Source organism: Herpailurus yagouaroundi, unplaced genomic scaffold, assembly GCF_014898765.1.
Source record: "Herpailurus yagouaroundi ecotype Mexico unplaced genomic scaffold, PumYag 220, whole genome shotgun sequence".
Classification (NCBI taxonomy): domain Eukaryota; kingdom Metazoa; phylum Chordata; class Mammalia; order Carnivora; family Felidae; genus Herpailurus; species Herpailurus yagouaroundi.
The window spans coordinates 1,120,073-1,148,047 of NW_024412451.1; the positions used below are offsets into that span (position 1 = coordinate 1,120,073).

The 27,975-nt window shown below is 53.2% G+C and overlaps 1 protein-coding gene across 2 annotated transcripts; it reads left to right on the forward strand.

Moving 5' to 3' along the window:
* Positions 1-410: 410 nt before the first annotated feature.
* LOC121018547 (interferon-inducible GTPase 5) lies at positions 411-27,970 on the forward strand. 2 transcript variants are annotated; one of them, XM_040457281.1, is made up of 4 exons: positions 411-415; positions 9,823-9,826; positions 24,864-24,916; positions 26,398-27,970. In XM_040457281.1, the coding sequence occupies exon 4, from the start codon at positions 26,503-26,505 to the stop codon at positions 27,895-27,897; it is 1,395 nt and encodes a 464-aa protein (XP_040313215.1). In that variant the 5' UTR covers positions 411-415; positions 9,823-9,826; positions 24,864-24,916; positions 26,398-26,502; the 3' UTR covers positions 27,898-27,970. The 2 variants fall into 2 exon arrangements, with proteins under 2 accessions (XP_040313215.1, XP_040313216.1); XM_040457282.1 differs by lacking the exons at positions 411-415; positions 9,823-9,826 and having other exon boundaries at positions 24,862-24,916; positions 26,436-27,970.
* The last annotated feature ends 5 nt before the right edge of the window (positions 27,971-27,975 follow it).

The window sequence follows — 27,975 nt, forward strand, 5'->3', positions numbered from 1 at the left end:
AGAGAGAGAGAGAGAGGGAGAGAGAATGAGTGGGGGAGAAGAAGAGAGAGAGAGGGAGACACAGGATCTGAAACAGGCTCCCGGCTCTGAGCCGTCAGCACAGAACCCCATGCGGGGCTTGAACTCACAAACTGTGAGATCATGACCCGGGCCAGAGTCAGACAGCTAACCGACTGAGCCACCCAGGCGCCCCTCAGGGTTACTTTTTAATCACTTTTGGAATTAAGTGGGTTCAAGGGAGGGCTTTTCTCTGTGCGGTCAGGACTGGGTCTCCAGAACGGGGCCTGGCACAGTGGGTGCTCAAGAAATGTTTGTGGAATGAGTAAAGGAACCCACAGGATCTAGCCCGAAGGTTTTAAGACGAAGCACCAGTGTGGGGTGGCCCCACCTTCGGCTCTGTCTGCTGCTCTTCAGAGTATATCTTCACGGTTTGGAAGGAGGTGGCTGAGACCAGGCTGGTCCCACTTTGGAGGAAATGCTCTGGATTGTGGTTGGGGGGTGGTGGCGGGAACAGAGGGCTGGTGGGGGAAGGAGGGTGGGGGGGGGTGTTTCTCAGCCTTCACCCCACACCAACCACACCCACTCCTCCCAGACGCAGGGTCCGAAGCCCAGCTCAACGGAGTGCAATGTCCCTACTGTTCTGGGGACGAGTCAGCCTCCTGTGACTCCCTTTCGGTCATGAACTGCACAGGGGACCAGACTATGTGTCTCACCCTCAACGGGACGTGGAATGGAGGTAAGGGTTCCTTCCCTTCTGGAGGCACTTGTGTGGTGGGCCTGCCTCCGACACGCACAAACAAGTGTTGAGGTTCATTTGCATGGTGTTCTGGTCACCTGTTGCTATTAGCAAATCGCTCACAAATGTAGCAGCTTAAAATAATAGCCATCGTTTTATTAACTCTTTTTTTTTAATGTTTATTTATGTTTGAGAGAGACAGAGAGAGCAGGGGAGGGACGGGGGGGTGGAACAGAGGATTTGAAGCAGGCTCAACTTTGAGAGCATAGAGCCCGATATGGGGCTTGAACTCACGAGCCATGAGATCATCATGACCTGAGCCAAAGCCAGATGCTTAACCCACTGAGCCACCCAGGTGCCCCATTTTGTTAACTCTTACAGTTTCTGTGGGTTGGGAATTGTGGAAGGCCCACCCGGATGGTTCTGAGTCTCTCATGGGATCACAGTCAGAGTGTGGCGGGAGCTGGAACCGGGCAACTGGGGGTTTGCTGAGCATCTCACACACGTAGACTCTGGGCCTCTCCAGGGTGGGTTTTCCACATTGGTTAGACTCGGCTTCCTCACAGCATGGCCGCCTCAGGGCTCATTATATGCTGGCTGAAGATCTCAGTACTGACTAGCTCAGCAAACAGGGCAGGGGCCGGGGCTAGTTAGGCATCTCTCTCTCTCTCTCTCTCTCTCTCTTCACGTAATCTTAGGGCCTCTCTATGTTGTTGCTCCACGTTGGTTAGATTGGGCTTCCCCACATCATGGCTGCCACCACCTTTGCATGCTGACTGAAGACTTTAAGGGCGAGTATTCCAGCAAACAAAATGGCAGCTGCCCACTTTTACATGAGCTAGCCTTGGAGGTCACATGATGTCATTTTACCATGCTTTGTTGGTTCAAACGATCACAAAAGTCCATCTGGTTTTGATGTGGTCCTTGAGCAAACAGCTAAGAAAGAATCCTTAAGACGTCTTTGGTGCAAAAAGGTGATTATATTAAAGCACGGGGACAGGACCCGTGGGCAGGAAGAGCTGCACTGGGGTGACTGATTTTATATTTTTATGTTTGTGAAGGGAGGGGTATAGAAGCAAAGTAAGTCTCTAAGGAATTTGGAAGCATGGCTTCCAGGACCTTGAGGGGCTAGCTGCTATTAAGTTACTTTTTTTTTTTAATGTTTATTATTATTTATTTTTTTTAAATTTTTTTTTTCAACGTTTATTTATTTTTGGGACAGAGAGAGACAGAGCATGAACGGGGGAGGGGCAGAGAGAGAGGGAGACACAGAATCAGAAACAGGCTCCGGGCTCTGAGCCATCAGCCCAGAGCCTGACGCGGGGCTCGAACTCACGGACCGCGAGATCGTGACCTGGCTGAAGTCGGACGCTTAACCGACTGCGCCACCCAGGCGCCCCAATTATTATTTATTTTTGAGACAGAGAGAGACAGAGACAGAGCACGAGCAGGGGAGGAGCAGAGAGAGAGGGAGACACAGAATCTGAGGCAGGCTCCAGGCTCCGAGCTGTCAGCACACAGCCCGATGCCAGGCTTGAACTCATGAACTGTGAGATCATGACCTGAGCCAAAGTCAGTGCTCAACCGACTGAGCAACCCAGGCGCCCCAAGATAAGGTTACTTTTAATAAAATGTAAACATGAAGGCACTAAGGCAGCCATGAGTTCCTTGAGGAAAGTCACATTGCATGTTTCAGGTGTCTATCAGTGGGCTACAAGCTGTGAGGAGATTTCATTTAAGCTACACTTCTCTTGCCTTTGTTTCCCTCATCAGTTTCAAGAGGAGGAAGCCTAGTACCCTCACTTCTTGATGTGTCAAAGAATTTGCAGGTGTATTTTAAAATCACCCCTATGCGTTTGCAAACGGTTGGAGCAGAGGCTTTTTGAGCAAAAGGCTTAGAATAGAACATAGTCTAACTATTAGGCAAACAAAGCAACAGGAAGGAAGAGTCCGGGCTTCTGCTCCTGGTAGACTGGACCTCTGAAAGGTCTTCCTGCTACAAACAGTGGCATACTGGGAAGGTGTGAGGTAAGGGAGGAGGGACATGACTGGTGGGAGTGGTCCGCCCTGGGGGGAGGGGTACTTTATTACTGCCATTGTTTGGAAATGCTGGAATAGGGTGATAAAAAGAATCAGATTGATATTTAGTCAGTTTTACTATAATAATAATAATAATAATTATTATTATTATATAATAATAATTATTATTATTTTAAATGCTTATTTATTTATTTTGAGAGAGAGAGAGCTTGAGCGAGGGAGGGGCAGAAAGAGAGGGAGAGAGAATTCCAAGCAGGCTCCGCACTGTCAGTGCAGAGCCCAACACAAGGCTTGATCGCACAAACTGTGAGATCGTGACTTGAGTTGAAATCACGAGTCGGATGCTTAACCAATTGAGCCACCCAGGTGCCCCATTTTTTTTTAAAGTAAGCTCTACGCCTACCGTGGAGGTTAAACTCAGCTCCCCAATATCAAGAGTCCCATGCTCTACAGACTGAGCCGGCCAGTCTCCCCTAGTTTTATTATTGCTTTTAAGTGCTCTACAGAGGGGCTCCTGCATCTAACCCAGCATCCAACTTCAGCTCAGGTCACGATCTCGCGGTTCGTGGGTTCGAGCCCAGCATCGGGCTCTGTGCTGACAGCTCAGAGCCTGGAGCCTGCTTTGGATTCTGTGTCTCTCTCTCTCTGCCCCTCTCCTGCTTGCACTCTCTCTCTCCTTCTCAAAAATAAATAAACAATTATAAATAAATAAATAAATAAATAAATAAATGTTCTATGGACAATACACCCCTTATAGCCTGTTCCCATTATCATCCCTCTTGGTATGCCATTATTTACAGACGAACTAGATGTACAAAATTATTTCTTCATGCTTTGGGGGGCTTATAGGAAGTTAGGGAAATTTCCAAGGATCCCCAAACAAAATAAAAATGTGAGCGGAATTCAGAACAAGAGCAGTAAGCAAACATAAAAGGCAGAGTGGCCCTGAGAGCAAATGCTGAAGACACCCTGCTTTGGGTGACTAGGTCTTGGGTCCGTGGCATGGCTGGGGAGCTGACTCTTAGCACTCCACATAAGCGGGAAACCTCGGAAGGAGACTGAAATGATCCCAGGTTGGCAGTACCTCCTAGTTTTCAGTACAGGCAAAGGCAAATCCTCTCCACCCGAAAAGCCCTCAGGATACCCCGCCCCCCCCAAGATCAACATCAACCAAATATGAGCTCACAATCAGAGCTCACAAAATGCACAAGGGAACAAGCTACCATGAGTGAGAGCAAAAGCAACAAACACGAGATTCGACTCACGAGGAGCTATTGTAATGATCAGCTACAGAACGTAACCATATGTGGTATATCTGAAAGAATAAAATTAGAATCACAAAAATGAGCAGGCATCAAAAGGTTGTATGAAATGACCAGGCAGATTTGACAATGAATCATATAGAACTGTCAACAGAGATGGGAACTTTCAGACCTAGACAAAGTCAGTAAGGTGGGAAGGCTCTGGCTTTGAGTCTCCCCCTGCCGCTTCCCCCTGTTTCTGCAGGGGGTCCCCAAATCCTGAAGGGCTGTGCTACCCCAAATGTCTGCCACCTGCAAGTGAACACCACCCTGGGCCCAGAAGCGTCTGGATTTCGTCTCGTCAGCCAGCCTGAATGCAACTATGTGGTTACACCCACCCTGCCAGGTACTTGGAACTCTGACTTCCTGAGATTCTACTTTCTCTGCCCTTCCTAGATCCCACATGCCCTTCCCAATCCTATATGTTTCCAGGGTATCCCCTCCCCCTCCCAATATGCTCTCAGGGAATGCAGTTACCCTTATAAGCTCACAGACGCGCGTGTGTGCACACGTGCGCGTGCACACCCACAAATCAGTTAACACTCCTAGAAGCAGAAAATCCAACTGGCACACACCCACACATCCACAACCATCCCCATCTGTATCCCAGCACCCCAAACACACGTACAGAGGAGCACACGTTTCTAAACACAAGCATCCTGTCATGTAAATGAGATTAGAGATACAAACTCTGTTGAAATAAGAAGTCTCTTTCTTTCTTTCCTTCACTTCCTTGCTTGTGTAAGAAGCCAGGTTTGCCAAAAGTCTTCTTCTGGCCTAACAAAGAACAAGGACAATAAGTGTTGTCTTCCAGAAAAGAGAGATGCTAATTGAGATAGCACTGACCAGGGCAACAGCTTTTTTTGAGCGAGACAACAGAACAGAATCACAGACGTTTCAGAGGGGAGAGAGGCAATTTTCAAATGTGGGTAGAGCGGCCTTCCCTCGGCTCCAGGGATGTGGAAGTCTCAATCTTAAGCAGGTTCCACGCTCAGTGTGGAGCTCGACGAAGGGCTCATTCCCGCCAACCGTGAGATCATGACCTGAGCCGAAACGAGAGTCGGACACTGAACTGACTGAGCCACCCAGGAGCCCCTGGGGGAGTTTTACTTTAAAAAATTAAACAGTGGGTTCAATGAATGATCACGATAGAGAAAAGAAAAAGACCCAGGAGCTCAAAATTTACAACATGGAAGGAGAGGGGTGCCTGGGTGGCTCAGTCGGTTGAGCATCCGACTTCAGCTCAGGTCATGATCTCACGGTTCCTGAGTTCGAGCCCCGCATCGTTGGGCTCTGTGCTGACAGCTCAGAGCCTGGAGCCTGCTTCAGATTCTGTGTCCCCCTCTCTCTCTGCCCCTCCCTTGCTTGTGCTCTGTTTCTATCTCTCTCTCTCTCTCAAAAATAAATAAACTTTAAAAAAATATGGAAGGAGAAAGGACTAAGTAGGCTAGCCAACAACTGGAACACAAGACATGGAATTTTTGCATATACAGTTCCTCTGGACGTGTAACAAATCCATGCAGGGGGGCTCGTCAGTTGTCAGATCCGTGTACGTGGACAGGCACCAACACACAAATATACGAAAGTACAAAATATACACAGACGTGCCGAAACACTCTAACATTCACAGACATTCACATCTGTACTCCAAATATATATCCAAGCACCCTAAACCTTGCTGGGAACACAGACACATCCAGACCCACAAAGTCAGCCTTTTGTATATACACATAAACATGTGCTCTGTTCACGCAGAGATGTAGACACCTTCTCACACAGGGATGCCACACACAAATGCCCCCACCCTCTGCCGACGGTTCCAAAACAAACAGAGTTCAACACAGGCACACACAGCCCCATGTGTACACAGGGAAACAGGCTTGGGCACACAAACTACATCACTGTAGAGGTGCACATACACTGATGTGCCCAGAAATACACACACACACACGCACACACACACACACACACACACACGCACACATTGCTCTCTAGCTTGCTCATCTTCCTTTCTCCTTAGGTCCCCCTGCAAACACGTCTCTGACCACGGATAAGGTCACTGTCTGTGTCACCTGCTCAGGACTCAATCGTTGTGACCCTGTCCTCTGCCCAGCAGATCGGAACTACTGCCTTCAGACAGCAGGCATCCTAGGTGAGTGTCCCCGGAGACAGGATTGGGTGGGGGTGGCAGAAACGAGGCTCACCAAGATCTCTCCTTGCCCTCCGTGTTCGCCGCCCTGACTCCGGCCACGGCGGCCTCTTCCCGGCGGTGGAGGACAGAGGCTGGTTGCAGCAGAGTATGTGAATTGAAGATGTGATGTCACACAGGGGGGGCCTGGGTGGCTCAGTGGGTCAAGCGTCCGACTTCGGCTCAGGTCATGATCTCACGCTCTGTGAGTTCGAGCCCTGTGTCAGGCTCTGTGCTTCCAGCTCAGAACCTGGAGACTGCTTTGGATTCTGTGTCTCTGTCTCTCTTGTCTCTTCCCTGCTCATGCTCTGTCCCTGTCTCTCTGTCTCAAAAATACATAAACATTAATAAAAATTTTTAAGTAATTTAGGATTGCAAAATGAAAGCGTTCTAGAGACCTGTTACCTAACAATGTAAATATAGTTAATACCACTCAGAGTACACTTACAAAGGCCTAGGAGGGTACATTTTTTATTATGTGGGTTTTTTTTGGGGGGTGGGAGGGCGCAATGAAAAAAAAACGCGTTGTGGCTACAAAAAACCATGATTTATTACTTCTCACTATTCTGTGGGTTGACGAGGCCCAGCTGGGCAGGTCTCCTCCTCCAAGGGGTGAGGTTCCCCCTGTGGCTGCATTCTGCTGGGAACCCGGCTGGGGCTGGAATGTTCAGTACGGCCTCCTGCTTTCCGGGGCCTCTGTCCGTGTGGCCTGTCATCAGTCAGTAGCCTTGCTGAGCCTCTTTCCAATATGGTGGCTGGCTTCCGAGAAGGAAGAGGTAGAAGCCACGGGCTTCGTAAGAGAGGAGCCCAGAACTGACACAGTGTCGCTCCTGCCACGGGTCTATTGATCAGAGCAAGTCACAAGGCCAGCTCCGGGTTAAGGGGTGAGGAAACGGATTCCACCTCTTGATGTGGGAGTGGTAAGTGAAGATACAGAGATGCATGTGGGGTGGGAGAGACCATTGCAGCCATCTTGGTTTCTATGTCAACATTCTGGGCAAGGAGCCTGCTAAGGCCCCTGTCCGTCTGCCCCATAAAGGGAAAAACTAGACCCTTCGGTCATTGGGAAGGGGCGTTGAACTGGAAACCTGCTTTTCTCTGTCTTTTAGCTACGTAAGTGGGGTTGGTAAGGGTAGTGTACCACGTGAACAGTTCTAGGATCCTTGAGAACTTTCTGGCTAAGCCCTCGAGGTTCTCATAGACAGGTTGGGAGACATCACAGGTACAGAGACGTCCTGTTCATTGGAGCCCTAACTGGACAAGGCAGAGGAAGGAAGGCTTTTGAGCCATGTGTCTTGATGACCGGTGACAGGCTTTGAGTGTATTAGGGCGGACCGTCAGGCGAAGTGAATGCCAACAATGGCACCCAGAGGGATTTGGGAGCTTCCAGTGAGGGGGTGGCTTATGGTTGCCTTTCCCGTAAGCCTGCCCCCCACATCTCTCAGCCTTAGGGAAAGGTGACTCTGTCGTCTGGAGAAGCGGCTCCTGTGTGGCCCTCAGGGACTGCCTATTTGGCAGCTCTGTCTCTGCCTTCACCTCCAGCGTGGACTTTGGCTTCCAGATCAACTCCACCTGTTGCCAAGGCAACTGCCAAGCACTCACTCCTCCCGGTATGCCGCCGCCACCGGAAAGCAGTCAGGGGGTGGCCATGGAAGTGGTGGGGTGCTCTGGAGGAGAGTTTGTCCTGAGTCGAGGAAGGCAGGCAGGCGGGAGCCCCCCGCCCCACCCGCCCAGTTCCGCAGCCGGGCTGCCTGAAGTCACCCTGACCCCAGCTAATTGGGCAAATGTCAATAAGGTCATTCCCCTGCGGGAGAGCCTAAGTGCACAGAGGGTCCTGGAGGTCCTGAGAGGTCCTGACTGTCAGCCTCCCCTTTACAGAAGGGGTACCAGCCTCACACCCCCTGAGCGGGTTCCTGTGTCCTACGTGTCCTAATGGCCACCCGGGGCCCTGCAATTCCTCCTTCTACGTGCAGTGTCCTGTCGGGGAGACTGAGTGTGTCCAGCTGGACCTGCTGTCTATAGAAGGTAATATACACGTGTGTACGTGCATGCGTGTGCCCGTGAGTAAGCCTGAGTGCACAGCTTTTGGATTCGGGCATTGCTTGGGTTTGGGGTCTCTAACTTATAGAACTGCTGTGGGAATTAGGGGCGCCTGGGTGGCTCGGCTCATGCTCTCACGGCTCAGCTCGTGAGTGGGAGCCCCACCTCGGGCTCGCTGCTGTCAGCGGGAGCCTGCTTGGGATCCTCCGGGCCGCACGTACGAGCTCTCTCTCTCAAAAATAAATAAACTTTTTAAAAAAAAAATTTTTTTTCAACGTTTTTATTTATTTTTGGGACAGAGAGAGACAGAGCACGAACGGGGGAGGGGCAGAGAGAGAGGGAGACACAGAATCGGAAACAGGCTCCAGGCTCTGAGCCATCAGCCCAGAGCCCGACGCGGGGCTCGAACTCACGGACCGCGAGATCGTGACCTGGCTGAAGTCGGACGCTCAACCGACTGCGCCACCCAGGCGCCCCTCAAAAATAAATAAACTTTTAAAGAAGACTGTTGTGGGAATTAAATAAGATAATCCATGAGACTTCTGGATGAGTGCTGTCCAAAAGGAATACGGGGTAAGCCACGTGCAGCATTTAAATTTTCCGAGTAGCCACATTAAAAAGCAACGAGTCGGAGATGACATTAATTTGGTAATATTTTTTGTGCACCCCACCGTATTCAACAGCTGTCATTGCAACACGCGATGCGATCGATGTAAGAAATTATAAATGAGACAGGTTACATTCTTTTTTTTTTTTTTTTTTTGGCTACTAAGCCTTTGGAATCTGGTGTGGATTTTATATTCACAGCACGTTTCGGTTCAAACCGGCCACATGTCTAGCGCTCAACAGCCATATGGGGCTAGTGGCTACTGGATTGAAAATTCGAGATAGTAAGCGCTATATATGTCATTTCAGTGAATCTAAGACCATCATGGCTCTCTGTGAGGAAATATACGCCAGTTCAGGGCACCCTGAGACAAAATACAGACTGTGCTGGGAGGCTAACGTGTCACTCACGCACTGAACCGTGAGCTCATGACCTGAGCCGAAGTCCCATGCTCAACCCACCGAGCCACCCGGGCGCCCCTCCAGACATTTCTTTAAAAGAGAAAGACTTAATGGGGCCCCTGGGGGGCTCAGTCAGTTGAGCGGCGGACCCCTGATTTCCGCTCAGGTCATGATCTCACAGTTTGTGGGTTCCAGCCCCGCATCGGGCTCTGTGCTGACAGTGCAGAGCCTGCTTGGGACTCTCTCTCTTCCTCTCTCTCTCTCTCTCTCTGCCTGCATGCCCACTCGCTCTCTCTCTTTCTCTCTCAAAATAAATAAATAAACTTAAAATAATTTTTAAAAATGAAAAAAAAAAAAAAGAAAAGAATAACAATGAAAGGCACAGCCGTGACCAGACCCCAGGTTGAGGATCCCAACATTTCCGGTGAGTTTTCCCCAAAGACATGGATCCGAGGGTCTATCATCCCTCAGGACTGGCCGGCTGCCATGTGTCCTGTCGGATGTGACAGTCTGGTCTTTTAGGAAACCCTGGCGACGCAGGCAGATCCCACGGGGCTGGAGGGAGTTGCCGAGAAGTGGACTTATTCTGGGAGCCCGGAAGGCCGGCGCGGGGACGGGAGGGGGGTGGCCGGGGTGGCCGGGGTGGCTCGCGGTGGCAGGCGCACGTGGGCACGGAGGACACCTGCCCGCTCATCCTCACCTGCGTCCTCACCCGCGTCCCCGCAGGCAGCCAGAACGTGACCCTGCGCGGCTGCGGCTCCCAAAACCTGTGCGGGGTCTCCGCCGCCACCGCCAAGGCGCTGCTGACGTTCCCCGGCCACCGGCTGGCCCACCAGCCCCACTGCAGCACCACCCGGCGCGCCATCCTGGAATCCGAGTGCTCCTCTGGCGCGCCGCCTGGCCTCCGCCTCGCCGCGTCCGTGCTGCTGGTGGCCCTGGGCTTCCTGGCCCTCTCCTGAGCAGTCCCGCCTCCACTCTAACCCTCCACCACCCTCGCCCCGCAGCCACTCAACCCCGCTTGCTTCCCACCTCGCTAGAGGGCGCCCTGGCTCCCCTCCCCTTCCACGTTTCTAGGCCTGGAAGCTTCTGGTGAGAAAAGTCAGAAGGACTGAGCCTCCTCCCTCAGACTAAGGGCTTCCCCAAGGCAAGTCCTCTTTCTTAACACCAGGGTCCCAAAGGATGTAGCTCCTCCCTCCTACTAGGCTGTACTTCTCAGACCTCAGACTAGAGAGGCCTCTGCGGACACATAATCTTCATATGGGGGGGGGGGGGGTGTGCAAAGACTAAGCCTCTTTCCTCAAACTAGGGGGTCTCCAACACCTGGCCATTCCCTTAGACTAGGGCTGTGTCTGTTTTCCTGAACATTGGGAAACAGCCCCTTCTGTCTTCCTCTTTAGGGTTTAGCAAAGTCCTGGGCAGCCAAGATGGGGCTTAAGGAGCAAATACACCCCCTTCCCAGGCTTGTAGAGCAGCCCATTCTATCCCCACCAGGGGCCCTCTTCTATCTGGGTTCAGCCTCCCCTCTGTAACCAAATCTGAATGAACCGCATCCCACAATACCAAGTGGCTTGGGTTTCCTTCTTCTGACTTCCGAAGCCTCAAACAGGGCCTTGATGTGGTCTACTCTCTCTCCTCTGGGGATTCTGGGACCTGAGGGGACCTGCAGATGACCGTGTCTAGCAGCCAAGGTGGGCGTGAGAGCAAATGCTCAGTCTGGAGTGAGTGTTTTTATTTTATTTTATTTTATTTTATTTTATTTTATTTTATTTTATTTTATTTTTTATTTTACATCTTATCTTATCTAAATGTAATCTGGAGTAGGACCTGAGAATCTGCATTTCTTTCTTTTTTTAATGTTTCTTTCTTTTTGAGAGAGAGAGTGTGAGTAGAGGAGGAGCAGAGAGAGAAGGAGACACAGAATCCGAAGCAGGCTCCAGGCTCTGGGCTGTCAGCCCAGAGTCCAACTCGGGGCTCGAACTTGTGAACTGCAAGGTCATGACCTGAGCAGAAGTGGGAGGCTTAACTGACTGAGCCCCCCCAGGTGCCCCATGAGTGTCATTTTAGAGCAAGCATTGGACCCAAAGGATTTAGCTGTGAGGTGAAGATGGGGGTGGGGGGAGGGCAGGAACCATTTGCTTTTGGCTGAACGTAATACAAAGTCCAACAAAAAGAACTCAAAGCATTCGCATGGCATGAATTGGACAAATATTTATTGATCACAGGCGATACACATCAAGCCCAGTTCTAGACACTGAGGGTGCATAGTAAAGAAAGCTCTACGCTCTCAGGAGGGTTTATGTTTCAGTGGCAGAGACAGATCATAAACACAGTGCAGGGAAGAGAAATGGGAGGGCTGTAGAAGGGGTGTGTTTCTGTTTGTTTGTTTGTTTGTTTTTTGAGAGGTCTCAGGAAGGCGACATCTGAGCAGAGGGCCATGCGGATGTGTGGGGTGTGGATGGGGGCACCCCAGGCAGAGGGAGCTGTAAGGGCAGAGGCCCCGAGGAAGGAACACTAAGGAATACCTAATACACAACTGAACAGAGAGAATGGAGGTAGGGGTACCCAGGGGTCATTCATTCCACAGGTCAGAGGAGCCACCGAAGACCCATCTTGCTGCCCTGCCGCCCTCAGTATGTGGGTGTCTGCACGATGATGGCTGTAGCTGCAGCATCATGCCCTCGTGCAACCATATCCAAAGCTGGAAGAGGTGGCCTCCGTTCTTGTCTTCCCAGAAACCCCGTCCCCTGGCGGACTTTCCCCGTGTCCGTTGTCCAGAACGGAGCCAGCCAATCCCTGTCAAGGTGATGGCAATCCGAGTTGCCTTTGTCTAATCAAGATTCAGTCTGTGAGGTTGACAGAGCCCCCAGCCCCCTCATTAGGTACATGGCTGCCCCCAGATTCTGCACAAACTAGGGTTCTGTTAGCAAAGAAGAATTGGGGGATAGATGAACAGGGGTCAGCCAGGAAAAGAAAAGCAACCTAGGTGTTTCAACGGGGGCTCAATAAGGGGGGTTGAGTACATAATGCTGGAAGGACCAGGAGAGCAAAAGAGGGAAGGAAGGGGACCTGGAGAGCAGTGAGGAAGAAAGGAAGATATTCCAGGCACAAATCACTCCGACACCAACCGGCATAAAACAACTCAGGAGTAGGAGTTTGGGGATGGCCTGTGTCTGCTGCATGATGTGCATTGGCTGGGGTGGTTTGAGGCCGTCTGGAGGCGCATCCACTCACAACTTTGACGGTTGATGCGGGCTGCTGGCTGAGACCTTTGGGGGGCTATATATAGCTGGACACCTCCAGGGGGCTTCACTCCATGGCTTGGACTTGCTCACAACATGCGGTCTTGGCTTGTGGGAGGTAGAATTCTAAGCCCCCCCCCCCCGCCCCCACCAATTTCCACCCTAATCCCTGGGACCGTGAAGGTGATGAGATTCAACACGTGTGACAATATGTGATATGCCAAAAGGGATTTGCAGATGTAATTAGATTTGCAGATGAGTTGATTTTGGGATCATCAAAGAGGTGATGGGGGGGTGGTGCTTCATCTACTCACATAAGCCCTTGAAAAGCAGAGAGTTTTCGCTGGCTGGTAGCAGAAGTCAGATTTGAAGCATGAAAAGGATGATGTGGCATTGCTGGTTTAAAGTTGGAGGGGGTTATGTGGAAAGGACCCAGGAGCAGCCCCCAGGGGCCAAGAGTGACCCCCAGCCGAGAGCCAGCAAGAACATGGGGACCTCGGTCCTACGAACGCAAGGAACTGGATTCTGCCAAGAACCGAGTGAGCCCGAAAGAGGATCCCAAGCCCCAGATAAGAGCCCAGCCCAGCCAAGACCTTGCTTTCAGCCTTGCGAGGTCCTAAGCAGAGAACCCAGCTGAGCCCACCCCTACTTTTGACCTCCAGAACTGTGAGATTCTTAACGGGCACTATTTTAAGTGGATCAATCTGGGGTGATTTGTTACTCAGCCATAGATGCCCCTGGGTGAGCATCCCAAGAGAGAGAAACCGTGCTGCCCACTATGACCTAGGCTCTGAGGTCGAAAAGCACCCCTTCTGCTATGCTGTATTCGTCCAGGTTCAAGGGAAGAGGAGACAGCGTCCACTCTTGATGGCGAGTGACAGTCACAAGGTTCCACGGCAAGTGACAGTCACAAGATTCTGAAAGAGCACTGGTGTGTTTTTTTTTTTTTTTTTTTTGAGAATTGCAATTTCCATAGGAAGCGCCCCAGAGACTAGCAAATGCAGGAAGCAGCTCCCACATCCAGGGCTGGGGAAGCCAAAGGGAGCAGGTGGTCTTAGCACAAGTGAGGAGCCCCCTTGCTGCTGTACTGTGGGCGGCTTGTCCCGGAACCACGGATGGGGGGGGGGTGCTGTGTGGCCAGGGCTGGGGCCACACAGGGGGCATCACAGCCAGATCCATGGATGCTGCCAGAAGCAGGGGTGGGGGAAGGCCCGTTTTACCCCCTGACCTGGAGTGCTTCCTGTTTGCAGAAGTCAGGTGGCAAAGGAGCCTGGGAGATGTAGTTTTCAAACTCCCAGCCTCAGCATTACAGGGCAGAGAGGGGTGGACACTGAGGGACGCTAAGGGGCCGCAGGCAAATAACAATGACGTTGGGCAGGTCCCTTCCTCTGTCTCCGCCCCGGTTTCCTCATCTGTAAAATGGGAGTAGTCAATGCTCCTGGAAAGGGAATGTCTATAGATAGTACTTAGCAGGTGATAAGCGTTCGGCGAATGGGAGTTGTTAAAATGCTGCTTAGCTTAGCTTAGGCTGTCGTAACCAAACACCACAGACTCGGCGGCTTACACAACACACGTCTGCTCACAATTCTGGAGGGCAGGGGGGTCAGTGTGGTTGGGCTTCGGTGAGGCCCCCTCCTCCTGGTTTCCAGACCGACCCTTTTCTCACTTTGTCTGGTCTTTCCTCCTTTCCTGCAAGGACACTCATGATCTCCGAGGCTCCACTTCCAAATAGCATCACGTTGTGGGGCTAGGGCGTCACCATATGAATTTGGGTGGCGGAGGGGCGGGGACACAAACATTCAGTGGCTAACAGTGTTGGGAGGAAAAAGGAAGTACTGCTTGTAGTGAGACCATGTTGGGTGTTTCATATCATTTATCTTATTTAATACCCTATGATGTAGGCATTATAGACGGTCATTCTGCAGACGAGGGACAGAGACCTCTGAGTCTCCAACCTCCAGGTCACGCATCAAGAAGCTGGACTCATCTGTGGCTACTGACTCATGATTCCCGTGGACTGAAGTGTCACCAGGCCCAGTGTTGCAGGATGGGGACGTCCTTGTAGGGACTCTGAAGGTGAGGGCAGAAGCAGCGTCGTGAGTCGGTTCTGGGCGGAAGCTTGAGTAAGAGCCTGTTCTGTCCGCCATGATGTCTGCAAGGTGCCAGACAGGACCCATCAGCCCTACGCGCAGGTGACATGCTGCGAGAACGGGAAGTCAACTGTGGTGCTGTCGCAAGCCACCAAGAGGTCGGGCTGTTTGTTGCTGTGGCATCATCTGGCCCATTCTGATCAGTATAGAGATCACAAAGGGAACTGAAGGCCCCACGTGGGGCTAGAGTTCCCACGTCTAGGGAACCCAAACCGCTGCCCTAGAGGGGGTAGTGGTTAAGATCTCTGGACTCAGGCCCGGGTTCGTAGGGTGACTTTGCAAGTTCTCTGTGGTGCGACCTTGGAAAAGTCTCGTAACGTCTCTGAGCTTCATGTTCCCATTTGGCATAGGGAGATATTAGTAGGTTGACCTCCCGGGGTGCCTGGATGGCTAAGTCACTCAAGCTTCTGACTCTTGGTTTCGGCTTAGGTCATGATCTCATGAATCGTGGGTTCGAGCCCCACGTGGGGCTCCCAGCCTGCTTGGGATTCTGTCTCTCTCTCTGCCTCTCCCCCATTCATTCTCTCTCTCTCTCTCTCTCTCTCTCTCTCTCTCTCAAAATGAATAAATAGGTGCAACTGGGTGACTCAGTTGGTTAAGCTTCCCACTTCGGCTCAGGTCATGATCTCACAGTTTGTGGGTTCAAGCCCCACATCGGTCTCTGTGCCAACAGCTCAGAGCCTGGAGCCTGCTTCAGATTCTATGTCTTTCTCTCTCTCTGCCCCTCCACCACTCGTGCCCTGTCTCTCTCTCGCTCTCTCTCTCTCAAAAATGAATAAACACACAAAAAATCAAAATGCATAAATAAACTGAAAAGAAATAGTTTGACCTCCCATTGTCATAAGGTGTGCAAAGCATAAGGCTTGGCATGTCCTAAACTTTCAAAAGCTGGAAGCAGTCGTCTCCTAGGGTGTTAATCATCATGACAGCTGTCCTATTATTTACCCATGTTGTGTAAAAGAGGAAACTGAGGCTCGCAGGAGAAAGGAAGGACGGCTAGTAAGTGGCAGCCGTGGGATTTGAACCCACATCTGCCTGACTCTAGAGGATGAACTTTTCCCCCGTTAAACACTGAGGAAATGTCAACACACACGCAAAAGTAGAGGAAATAGTACAATGAACCTTCAAGTATCTACCCCCCTGCCTCCACAGCCCCTGTGTCAAAAATTATCCACATTCTGCCAATTATCTCTTCTTTCCCTTCCTCTTCCTCCTTCCCTCCCTCCCTCCTCTCCTCCATATCTTCCTTTCCTCCTCTTCCCTCCATCTGTCTTCTCTTCCTCCCCCCTTCCTTCCTCCTCCCCCCTCCTCCCCCCTCCTCCCTTCCTTCTGCTTTGTGCTGAGTAGTTCTAAAACAAATCCCAGACATCACATTTCACCCAGAAATACTTCAGCGGGCCTCAGAGCCTGCACGCATAACCTCTGCATTACGTGTCCTTCCTGGGAGAGAGAATGGACTAGAATAGAGCAGCCGAGAGCTTCCCTGACCTGCCTCCATCCATTAGCAAAGGACCCCGGAATGTCCTCGGCCTCCAGGGGAGATCCCCCCTCGCCCCCGGGGGGCTGTGGTATTCTTCTCAAGTCCTCACAGAAAAAATCATATCAGAAGTGCCTCCTTCCATGTGCAGACGAGAGTCACAGCAAAGAGAGAGACGGCGGTCAAGAGTGTGGACTCTGGTACCAGTCTGTCCGGGTTCAAACACCGGCTTTGCCGGCTACTAGTTTTGTGACCTTGGGTGATGACCATACGTGCACAGAAGTCAGAGTTCAATACAAGTAAATAATAGCCTTTAAAAAAATGTGTATTTATTTTGAGAGGGGGCGGGAGGGGCAGAGAAAGAGAGAGAGAGAGAGAGAGAGAAAGAATCCCAAGCAGGCTTGCAGGGTCAGCACAGAGCCCGGCCTGGGGCTTGAACTCGCGAAACTGTGAGATCATGGCCTAAGCCAAAACCAAGAGTCGGATGCTTAACCGACTGAGCCATCCAGCCACCCCTCCCTCCCATGTCAAAAAACCCCCTTGTATACCACAATGCGCATGTACGTGTGTGTATGTATCTACACATACACTGATATCTGATATCAACGTGTGCATATGTATGTATTTATATGTATTTATGTATAGAATGTCTACATGGGAATATTTGACTTTGGGGAATAACAGAAGGAGCTCCGTGAGGCTCTTACCATGAAATCCCGGGGAAGGGGGAGGTCTGTGGGGGAGAGTCTACGGGGAAGAAAGGGGGAGAACAGAGAAAAGGAAAAGGAAAAAATTCAAAGCATGGACATTTGTCGGAAAATTACAGGTATCATGTTCTGGGACGCCGGGGTGGCTCAGTCGGTTAAGCGTCTAACTTCGGCTCAGGTCATGATCTCACGGTCTGTGAGTTCGAGCCCCGCGTCGGGGGCTGAGCTGTCGGCACAGAGCCTGGAGCCCGCTTCGGAGTCTGTGTCTCCCTCTCTCTCTCTGCCTTCCACCACTCATGCTCTCTCTCAAAAATAAATAAACATTAAAAAAAAATTTTTTTTTTTAGAGGAAAAAGCAAATACCGTGTTCAAGGTAGCGCTTGTCTCAGGAGAGGAAAGAGGAGTGAAAGGCGTGTGGTCAGGGAAGGGGCCGCTGGGGATTGTAGCTGTTTTGATGCTTTTTGTCCACTGAGCGCTGAGATGCTACTTATACTCTATTTGTTTTTGTATGTTCTAAGTAATTTGTAACACATTAAAAAAACCTGAATAATATACTCACATTGGTGCCCGTAGAGGAAATCAGGAATGTACAATAGAATTAAACTCTCGGCCTGGCTAGCCACCCCCACCCCCACCCCCACCCACCCTCCCCACCGACTCCAGGGTCATGGTCATCAGATAAGCATTTCCTGAGCACCTCTGTAGGCTCCCAGTTCAGCCGAGGTGGGTCATATCCTGGCCTCCAATCTCACAGAAACATCCCCTGGGCCTCCAATCTCACAGAAACATCATCTTCCTTCCTCGCCTCCCCCCCTCCGCCTCCACCCCACGTTTCTCTGCATCTGCACCTTAAAGCAGACATCCTCTAGACAGGAGGCCGTACTGGGTAGCAGGAAGAAAGGAGCTTTTGGGGCCAAACACACATCCGCGCTGTGTGACCCAAAGGGCGCTCCCCCTCCCCAGTGATAATAGTTAAAGGCTATTATTTGGGGCGCCTGGGTAGCTCAGTTGGTGGAGTCTCACTCTTGGTTTTGGCTCAGGTCATGATCTCATGGTTTGTGGGTTCGAGCCCTGGGTTGGGCTCTGCTCTGGCAGGCAGTGTAGAGTCCGCTTGGGATTTTCTGTCTCTGCCCTTCCTCTCCACAAAAGAAAGAGAGTGGCCGGGGGGGGGGGCGGGGGGGGCAGGCAGAGAGAGAGAGGAGGACAGAGGATCTGAAGCGGGTTCTGTGCTGACAGCAGAGAGCCTGATGTGGGGCTGGAACTCATGAACCATGAGACCATGACCTCAGCTGAAACCAAGAGGTGGACACTTAACAGAATGAGCCACCCAGGTGCCCCTAAAAAATGTCAGATGCATTTTAAAAGTTTGGATGATCTATCCCTTCAATGCATTGAAAGACAATTCTTTTTTTTTTTTTTCAACGTTTATTTATTTTTGGGACAGAGAGAGACAGAGCATGAACGGGGGAGGGGCAGAGAGAGAGGGAGACACAGAATCGGAAACAGGCTCCAGGCTCCGAGCCATCAGCCCAGAGCCTGACGCGGGGCTCGAACTCACGGACCGCAAGATCGTGACCTGGCTGAAGTCGGACGCTTAACCGACTGCGCCACCCAGGCGCCCAAGACAATTCTAAAATATATAATGAAATGGAGTAGAAAGTTAAAAATGAAAAGACACGGTGAATAGGGGAGGGGTGGGAATTCAAGGAGCATCTTCCCCTGCCTTTCTTGGTGTCACATTTACCCAGGTGAAGTCTCCTGGACGTCCCTTCTCCCCAACAGACTCCAAGAAGCAGTCAGTTAAATCACTTCAGCCCTCAAACGTCTAGGAGATAGATTTTCAGGAGAAGGGATGTGGGCCGGAGGGAACGAATGTATTTAATTCATTAATGGGTGTTGCCAGCCTGGCCTCAAGTGTTTCTTCTTTAGCCTGACCTCATGAGGGCCACCTGATTCTCTCCTGCAACCAGACCTTGACTTCCCAGCCCTCCCCCTTTGCCTACCACCTTCAAGAAACAGCCCTGCCCTATCTCTCGGCTTCCGACCAATGCTGTGCTGAGCCATAGCGGAGCCTGATGAAAAAGGCCCTGTATACTTGCTTTGGGTTCTTTTTTAATGGTCATTATTTTTCCAGAACACTAAAGTAGTTGAAAAAAAATATTGAAAAAATATAAACGGAGTATATTAAAACTCATGATATTTTTAGTTAACGTATTTCTACCAAGACAGAATTTAACATAATTTTATTTCACTGTAAGTCAATTAAAACTTATTTATTAAAAAATTTTTTTTAACATTTATTTATTTTTGCGAGACACAGAGAGACAGAGCGCAAATGGGGGAGGGAAAGAGAGAGAGAGAGAGAGGGAGACTCAGAATCTGGAGCAGGTTCCAGGCTCTGAGCTGTCAGCCCAGAGCCTGATGCAGGGCTTGAACTCACAGACGGCAAGATCCTGACCTGAGCCAAAGTCGGACGCTTAACCGACTGAGTCACCCAGGAGCTCCGTAAAGCCATGTTTTAGGCCACTAAATGGCCAAGTGATTTGGGGGAGGGAGTGTGCTATTTTTGACAGAGTGGTCTGGTAAGGCCTGTCTGAGAAAGTGACATTGTATTTGAGCAGAGGTCTGAGTGAAATAAGGAAACAAACCATGGAGACATCACGGGGAAGAGGGCATGGAAGTGCAAAGGTCCTGAGGCAGAACTGAGTCTAATGTGTCTGAGGGAGAATCACGGTGGCTGGTGTGGCTGGAGCAGAGTGAGCAAGGAGAGAGTTCTAGGAGATGAGGTCTGTGAGGCAGTCAGGCCCCAGATCTCATGATAGACCACAGTGAGGATGTACACACCCATTACCCGGGAGGGCATCAAAGGGCTTCTGGGGAGGGTCATGAGAGGAGGTCAGGGATGAGGCAGGCATCCTTCTGCACTCGGTGACACAGTTTGGTCAGAACTAGGGCCAGGACTACAGCCCACAAGTGAGACACTGGCCTTGGGTGCAAAATTTAAGGGAGTGTCCAAAAACTCAATTAGCGAGATAAATGATATTGTAATGTAATACTTTTTTCCAAAAATAGCAAAAAATCCATGATATTTCGATGAACAAGATGCCAAAATTTTAAATAAAGACCAGCACCTGTGCTGAGCCATGTTGGTGCCTAAAGCAAAAGGAAAAACGGGCACCCCTGGCTTTGACGGAAAGGAACCCATCAACAATATTTTCAAAACCTGCGTCTCGGCCTATCGCCTTCTCAACTGAGAGAATTTTCATGCTTGACAGTTTCTCTTGACCAAATGATGATGTTAAATAAGCTTTAATCGGGGCGCCTGGGTGGCTCAGTTGGTTAAGCCTCCGACTTCAGCTCCGGTCAGGATCTCATGGCTTGTGAGTTCGAGCCCTGCCCCGGGCTCTGTGCTGACCGCTCAGCTTCGGATTCTGTGTCTCCCCCCCTTCTCTCTGCCCCTCCCCTGCTTGCTCTCCGTCCGTCTGACTCTCAAAATATTAAGAAATATGTAGTGCGTTGGCTGAGCTCAGCTGTTCCTTCTGCTCCCATGTAGCTGGGGTCGTTCTCATGGCTGCAGTCAGCTGGAGGTCAGTTAGGGCTTGAGGTCCTAAGGTGGCTTCAGGCTCATCTCCACGGGGGCCTCTCCAGCAGGACCTCACCATGGTAGCTCGGGCTCTGAGAAGGAGAAAGCAGAAGTTGCCCCCTCCTAAGGCCTGAGCTTGGAAGTTCTAGAATGTCCCTTGTGCTACATACCGTTGATCAGGGCAAGTCATGAGGCCAGCCCAGGTTCAAGGGGAGAGGACAGAGACTCCCGCTTTTGGTGGGACGAGGGGCGTGTGCCTCCAGGGACGGGAGAAATTGTTGGTGGCCACCGCGACAGGCAATGCACCGACCTTACAACTCGCTTTCTTGTTTTTATTTTTTTTCCTTCATACCATTTGACACGATCTTATTTTCGTTTATTATCTTTCGTCTCTCACAAAATATAAGCTCCATGAGGGCAAGGGCCATCTGTGTGTCAGTTCCTGCCGCTGTATCTAGCCAGTGTGTATTTGAATGAATGAATGAATGAATGAATGAATTCCCTAGGGACAACTTCAGGTTTCCTCGGGTTCGTGGGGAATGGAGAGAAAGTGAAGGCCACATGTGTAGACATCCCTCGGGAAGTGCTTCAGGTGTTCAGGAAGTGTGTGTGCATAGTGAGTGAACTTTCCCCAGAAAGCCTTCCCTGACACCTCCCCACCTCGAGCTGGGTCAGTCACCCTCTTGGCTCTCACACTTGTCTGGGCAACTCCATCCCTACTCTACCCGCTGCGGGTCGTCACCGTCAGGAGAGGGGTCTGTGTCCCTCATGGATTCTGAGTCCCATGGGCACAAGGCCGGAGCTGTCTTTGGTCACTGCTGGGTTCTGAACATCGAACCTACTGGGTCCTTGGCACACAGTAGGCATATGCCTCCCCGTAGGAAAGGACTGTGTCTGTCATTGCTGTGTTCCCAGCCTGGCAGGCACAGAATGGACACTCAGGAACCCCCTTCACTGATTCTCAGAGGTACTCCCCCCGCCCCCACGTTTTAGCAATGTTGACACCCGGGAGAGTCGCGGATGGCACCTTACCGTCACCGTCAGCCATCCCGGGGTCAGACTCTGCAGTTAGGAGGACAACTTAGCCACTCTGTTTCTCACGCACGAGCGATGCACGCGAGGGACACACGGTACAAAAATCTGTATTCTCTAAGTATGCCTACAAAGAGTAAGCATGGAATAAAAATTTTAAGACCTACGGAAATGCCGTGTGATGCTTGTATTGGCAGCAAATTTTCCCCTCGTCGGTGGGACAGAAAATGGTGCCTGTGACAACCAGGGGCACCTTAGGTCTGATCATCTAGGGGACCCGTGGAAAGAGCGAATGCATGAATGTGTTCATCTTGTTTGTGTCTGTCTTCCTCTTTCCTCCAACCTCAGCTCCTGGGGTTTATGTCTGTCAGAGGATGTGGCCGGCGGGGGGGGGGGGGGGGGGGGAGAACAGAATACTGGTCCCAGTTAAATGAGCTGCTTCATCCGACGGGTTTCACACAGCGCCTGGCACTTTGTAAACACTAAGGGAACCCTCTGCCTTGTGTGTGATCACGTCGGCCTCCTCCAACAGCCTGTGAAGTGTCCTTCACACCTGTGGACCAGTCCCGGGACTGGCCGAGGGTCAGGTCTAAGCAAACGGTCGCGGAATGACCAAGTAACAGACTGCGTGAATTCCTGGGTGAATGAGAGCCCTCTGTCAATTCAGGGTCCTTGGACAGGGCCGGTCCTGTGGCCTGGGATGCAACTTCCTAGCAGGCTATCAGGCTCCCACCTCTCAGCTCAGGTGCCCTCTCTTCCAGGAAGCCCTCCCTGACTCCCAGGCTGGGTCAGGTATCCCCTTTGTGTTCCCACGGCCCTCCAGGGTCCCCCATCCTGGGCCTGGGTCCTCACTGTCTGTGGGTGGATGTGACTCCCGCATGGGCCTGTGAGCCCCTGAGGGCAGAGCCTGGGTCTGCCACACTTCTGGCTGGGCTCCCCGGATCAGGAGCAGGGGCCACATGAATGAGGGTCATGGATGGTGAGGCGGGCTTCGGGGACGCGACCTGTGTGCGTGGTCTGCGTGCAGTTGAGTCTTTCCCGGTCTGCGGGTCTGTGTGTGCCTGAATGTGAATCGGCTGAACCTCGCATTTGCCGGAGTTTAGCTTTTCTGTAATTTGAGAGTCTGTGTCTCTGCTTTCCTTCTTAGGCCGGGGGTGCAGGTCTGTGAATCTAGGGGAGGGGTCCAGGTCTGTGTGTCTTGTGTCTGGGAATGTCTGAAAACATATATTTTTTGAAGTTTGCTCATTTATCTGGAGGGCGGCGGGGGGGGGGGGGGTAGTGGGCAGAGAGAAGGAGAGAGAGAATCCCGAGCAGGATCCACACTGTCAACACAGAGCCAGACGCAGGGCTCGAACTCACGAACTATGAGATCACGACCTGAGCCGAGGTCAAGAGTCAGACGCTTAACTGACTGAGCCACCCAGGCTCCCTTGTCTGAAAACACTTTTTAATCTCCGGGTCTCTGGGTACTTCTGTCAGTCACCGAGGGTGTGAGTGAGTCCATCAGCCAGTGGTCTGCGTTTCTCTTTCTTTCTGTGGCTGAAGAATTCTGGACTGTGTGGTTGGCAAACCATTCTTTCCTTTTTTCTAAATAATTTTTTAAATGTTTACTTATTTTTGAGAGAGAGAGAGAGAGAGAGAGAGAGAGACAGAGCATGGGTGGGGGAGGGGCAGAGAGAGAGGGAGACACAGAATCCGAAGCAGGCTCCAGGCTCCGAGATGTCACCACAGAGCCCAACGTGGGGCTTGAACCCACAAACTGTGGTACCATGACCTGAGCCGAAGTCGGGCATTTAACCATCTGAGCCACCCAGGCACCCCAATGTTTATTTATTCTTGAGAGAGAGAGAGAGAGAGTGAGCGGGTGAGGAGCAGAGAGAGAGGGAAACACAGAATCCGAAGCAGGCTCCAGGCGCTAAGCTGTCAACAGAGGGCCCAATGCGGGGCTCGAACTCATGAACCGTGAGATCATGACCTGAGCTAAAGTTGGAAGCTTAACTGACTGAGCCCCCCAGGTGCTCCAGACCATTCTTTCCTTGACTCTTGGTGTGGCCTTGAGCTGGTCTAGTCCCTTACTGGACATCCGTCTCCTCCTGAAGTTGTTTCCCCAGGTTCCTTTCCAGAACCGACCTTCAGATCCATCCTTGGGTAGGAGGGGCCTCTGGGGACACCCCAGGAAATGGGGGAGGGGAGGGCCCGTGGAACTAGGCCTGGGCAGAGAAGAGGCTTGGGGGGTGGATGGGGTGGACATGGTCCTACAAGGACTTGAGAGCTGGGTGTATGTGTGTGTGAGTGTGTGCACACACACTTGGATGCTGCGGAGATGGAGGCTGGAGTTTGGGGGAGCGGGGTGTCCCCCGGTGGCTGGGGTTCAGGGCATCTTGGCCTCTAGACCTTCAGCCCCCTCCCTGTGTCTGTGTGTTTCCTCCTCTCTGTAACCTGTCTTTCCTTGGTTCTCTCTGACGTGGTGTCTCCTCCCTTCTGTCTTCTTGCCGGACTTTCTCTCCGATTTTTTCCCGGGGGGTCTCCTTCCACACCCCGACTCTCCCCGTCTCGGGGGCCTTTGCCTCAGCCTCTCTTCTCATTCACATCACCCCCCCCACTTGGCCCCCTGGTTTGTCACACTGCTGCCATCTTGGGCGGTGGGTGGTCGTGCGGAAGCAGGGGAGGGAGAGGGCAGAGAGGACCACGGCCTCACACGGAGTTGGCACTGAGCTGGGATTTGAAGGATGGGCTGTGCTGGGCACAGGAGAGGACAGTAAAGCTCTGGGGAGGTAGAGGCCGAGCCCAGGGGCCTGAATACCAGATACCGAATGGGGGTGTGGCACTGCACCGCAGCTTGTGGGCGCCAGACCCGGCCAGGGCCAGGCAGAGGCATGCCGTGACCGTGTGGGTGGTTTCAGACCTGGCCTCTCCCCGCAGCCAGCGCTGGCGAAGCTAAACCAGCACCCTCAGAGCGTGTGCGACACATCTCAGGGTGGCAGGTGACTAGATGGTGCCGAGAAGGGCACACGAATGATGAATGACATGTTTGGGAAACAGCCCCCTGGAAGGAGAAGAAACAGAGGGCGGGCGGTGAACAGGCTCAGGCTGCGGAGCTGGGACCTTGTGCTGAGGGTGATGGAGACAGCGGATGGGCTGTGAACCTGTTGGTGTTAGAGAGAGCTCTCTGGGTCCCTTGTGGGGGACTGAGGGCCCAGTGTGACCGAGAAGGGGGCCCCAGCAGCAGCCAGGGGATGGGGACCCCGCCCTCTGACATCACTGTCGCCGCATTATTGCACTAGGGTTGGCTGGCCAATGAGCTGCTGCTTGCTATTATAATGGGTCCTAGCAACAGGTCTGACCTTGGGCTAACAGGGGAGGAGACCCCACCAGCGGGGAGAGTGTGAGGGGACAGGGAGAGCCTGCAGGGCAGGTGAGTCCCCTGAGGGCAGGGCTCTCTGGCTGGACTCTGTGGGGGAAGGGAGGAAGGGGTTTCCAGGCCCAACACCAGCTCTGTCAGCCCTAGTCCCACCCCAGGGGCCACCCTCCTGTCTGGTCCTGGCCACTGGGACCTGCCCCAACATTTGCTCTCCTGTCCCTTACTGAGGGGGACAGGGTGCAGGGGCAGCGGGCATAGCGTGGGGGAAATGCCTACACCGGGTGGCAGGGGGGTGGGTAGGACCTGGTGGGAACAGTGTGGGGGGTGGACAGGGACAGCCCAGAAGACAGGCAGGGAGGCAAAGACGTGTGGCTGAAGACAGAGGGGCCCTTCAGAGGCATGAGGGAGCCCAGGGACCTGGGTTTGAGTCCCGGCTGGGGACATCACTTGTGTAGTCCGAGCCTCGGTCCCTCTCTGTCTGATGGGGACGGCGATCCCTAGCGTGAACTTAGCTTAGCAACCAGGGCGGGGCGGGGTGTTCGACGAGAAGGACTCCCAGCGTCTGGGCATTCGCCCACGGCAGGCTTCTCCCACCAGCTGAACCCAAGAACGCTGGCCCAGGGCTAGATACATGGGCTCACGATCGATTGATCGTCACAGCAGCCCCATGAGGTGGCAAGGTTATCTTCCATGGTGCGGTTGCTGCCCCCTGAGGCTCAGAGAGGGCAGGGTATTGCTCAACGTCACACAGCTAGGAATATTAATCATGATAATCATGGAGTTGCTGCTGATAACAGACTGTTTGCTCTGTGCCAGACAGTATTTCAAGGACTTTATATGTATCAACTCGCTTAATTCTCAACAACCCAAGGAGGTGGTTTGCTATTATCATAGTTACAGCCTCCTCTTACGGATGAGGGGAGTAAGGCAGGCAGTTTCAAGTCACTTGCCCCACGTCACTCAGCACGTATGTGGGGAGCCAGGATTTGACTCCGGGTCTGGCTCCAGGGTCTGGGTCCCCTTCACCACCCCTTCCGGCTGCTCCCAACAGCGCTCCCTGCCCGGGCCCGGGTGCTGGGCTTTAGCCCCGCAAAATTTGCGGGGCCCGGTGCAAAATGAAAACACAGGGCTCCTGGTTCAAATATCATTAATCTCGGTCAGTGTCAGCAGAGTATTAAGCCAAGAGCTGGGCCTTCTAAGCCTGGGGCCCCATGTGGCCGCGTGGGTCCCGAGCTGCTGTCACACTGTTCCTGCTCTTAGGTTATCCTTGAAGGGTCCTGAGCACCTCAGGAGGTAGGTCAGTCACTGTGCCCTTTAAGCGGAGAAGCAGGCTCAGGGAGCCACCTTATCCTGCCCCAGGTCACACAGCAAGTTAGTGGCAGGGATGGGATGTGAGCCTGGGCCCGTGAGACTCCAGACCGCCCTGCCTCGTGTCAAAAACGTACCCCAGGTTTTTGAGAAGGGGAGGGCTGTGAGGTGCCAGAGGGACTTCCCTTATACCTTCGTGTCTCTCTCTCTCCCTGCCCTGTGCCAAGGCCCAGGAGAAGCCAAGTGCTCCCTTCTACCCCCGCAGACACCGAGGACCACGCGCCCCCCGTGACTGTCCCCCCATCCCCGCGCCCTCTGAGCCGCTGGTCACCATGGCGACTTCGAGGTTGCCTGCGGTGCCCGGGGAGGAGGAGACCACCATCCTCATGGCCAAGGAAGAGCTGGAGGCCCTGCGCACCGCCTTCGAGTCGGGGGACATCCCCCAGGCGGCCTCTCGCCTCCGGGAGCTGCTGGCCTCCTCCGATAGCATTCGCCTGGAGGTGGGCGTCACGGGCGAGTCGGGCGCCGGCAAGTCGTCCCTCATCAACGCCCTCCGTGGCCTGGGGGCCGAGGACCCCGGCGCGGCCCTCACCGGCATCGTGGAGACCACCGTGCAGCCTTCGCCCTACCCGCACCCACAGTTGCCCGACGTGACCCTGTGGGACCTGCCGGGGGCCGGCTCTCCGGGCTGCCCAGCTGACAGGTACCTGAAGCAGGTGGACTTCTGCCGCTATGACTTCTTCCTGCTGGTCTCCGCCCGCCGCTGCGGGGCCGTGGAGACCCGCCTGGCCTCCGAGATCCTGCGCCAGGGCAAGAAGTTCTACTTCGTGCGCACCAAGGTGGATGAGGACCTGGCGGCCACGCGCACCCAGCGGCCCTCGGGCTTCAGCGAGGCGACCGTCCTGCAGGAGATCCGCGACCACTGCGCCGAGCGGCTGCGGGCGGCCGGCGTCGCCGACCCCCGCATCTTCCTCGTGTCCAACCTCTCGCCGGCCCGCTACGACTTCCCGCTGCTCGTGTCCACCTGGGAGCACGACTTGCCGGCCCACCGGCGCCACGCCGGCCTGCTGTCGCTGCCGGACATCTCGCTGGAGGCGCTGCAGAAGAAGAAAGACATGCTCCAGGAGCAGGTGCTCAAGACGGCCCTGGTGTCGGGCGTCATCCAGGCCCTGCCCGTGCCGGGGCTGGCGGACGCCTACGACGACGCTCTGCTTCTCCGCTCGCTGCGCGGCTACCACCGCAGCTTCGGCCTGGATGACGACTCTCTGGCCAAGCTGGCCGAGCAGGTGGGCAAGCAGGCGGGCGACCTCCGCTCCGTCATCCGGTCCCCGCTGGCCAACGAGGTCTCGCCGGAAACTGTCCTGCGGCTCTACTCGCAGTCATCCGATGGCGCCATGCGGGTGGCCCGTGCCTTCGAGAGGGGCATCCCCGTGTTCGGGACGCTGGTGGCCGGGGGCATCAGCTTCGGCGCCGTCTACACCATGCTCCAGGGCTGCCTCAACGAGATGGCCGAGGACGCCCAGCGGGTCCGCATCAAGGCCCTGGAGGAGGACGAGCCCCGGCCTTCGGTCAGCCTAGAGGCGGCGGGTGACAACGGCGTGGAAAAGCGGGTGTCCGGGGAGGGAACCTGCGAGGAGGCCCCGCTCTCCACCCGCCAGAAGCTCGGCCTGCTCCTCAAGTATATCCTCGACAGCTGGAAGAAGCGCGACTTGTTGGAAGACAAGTGACCACGCAGCCCCTGTCCCCTCGCCTCACCCACAAACCAAGCCTTGACAAAAACCGACCAACCGACCGACCGAAGCCGC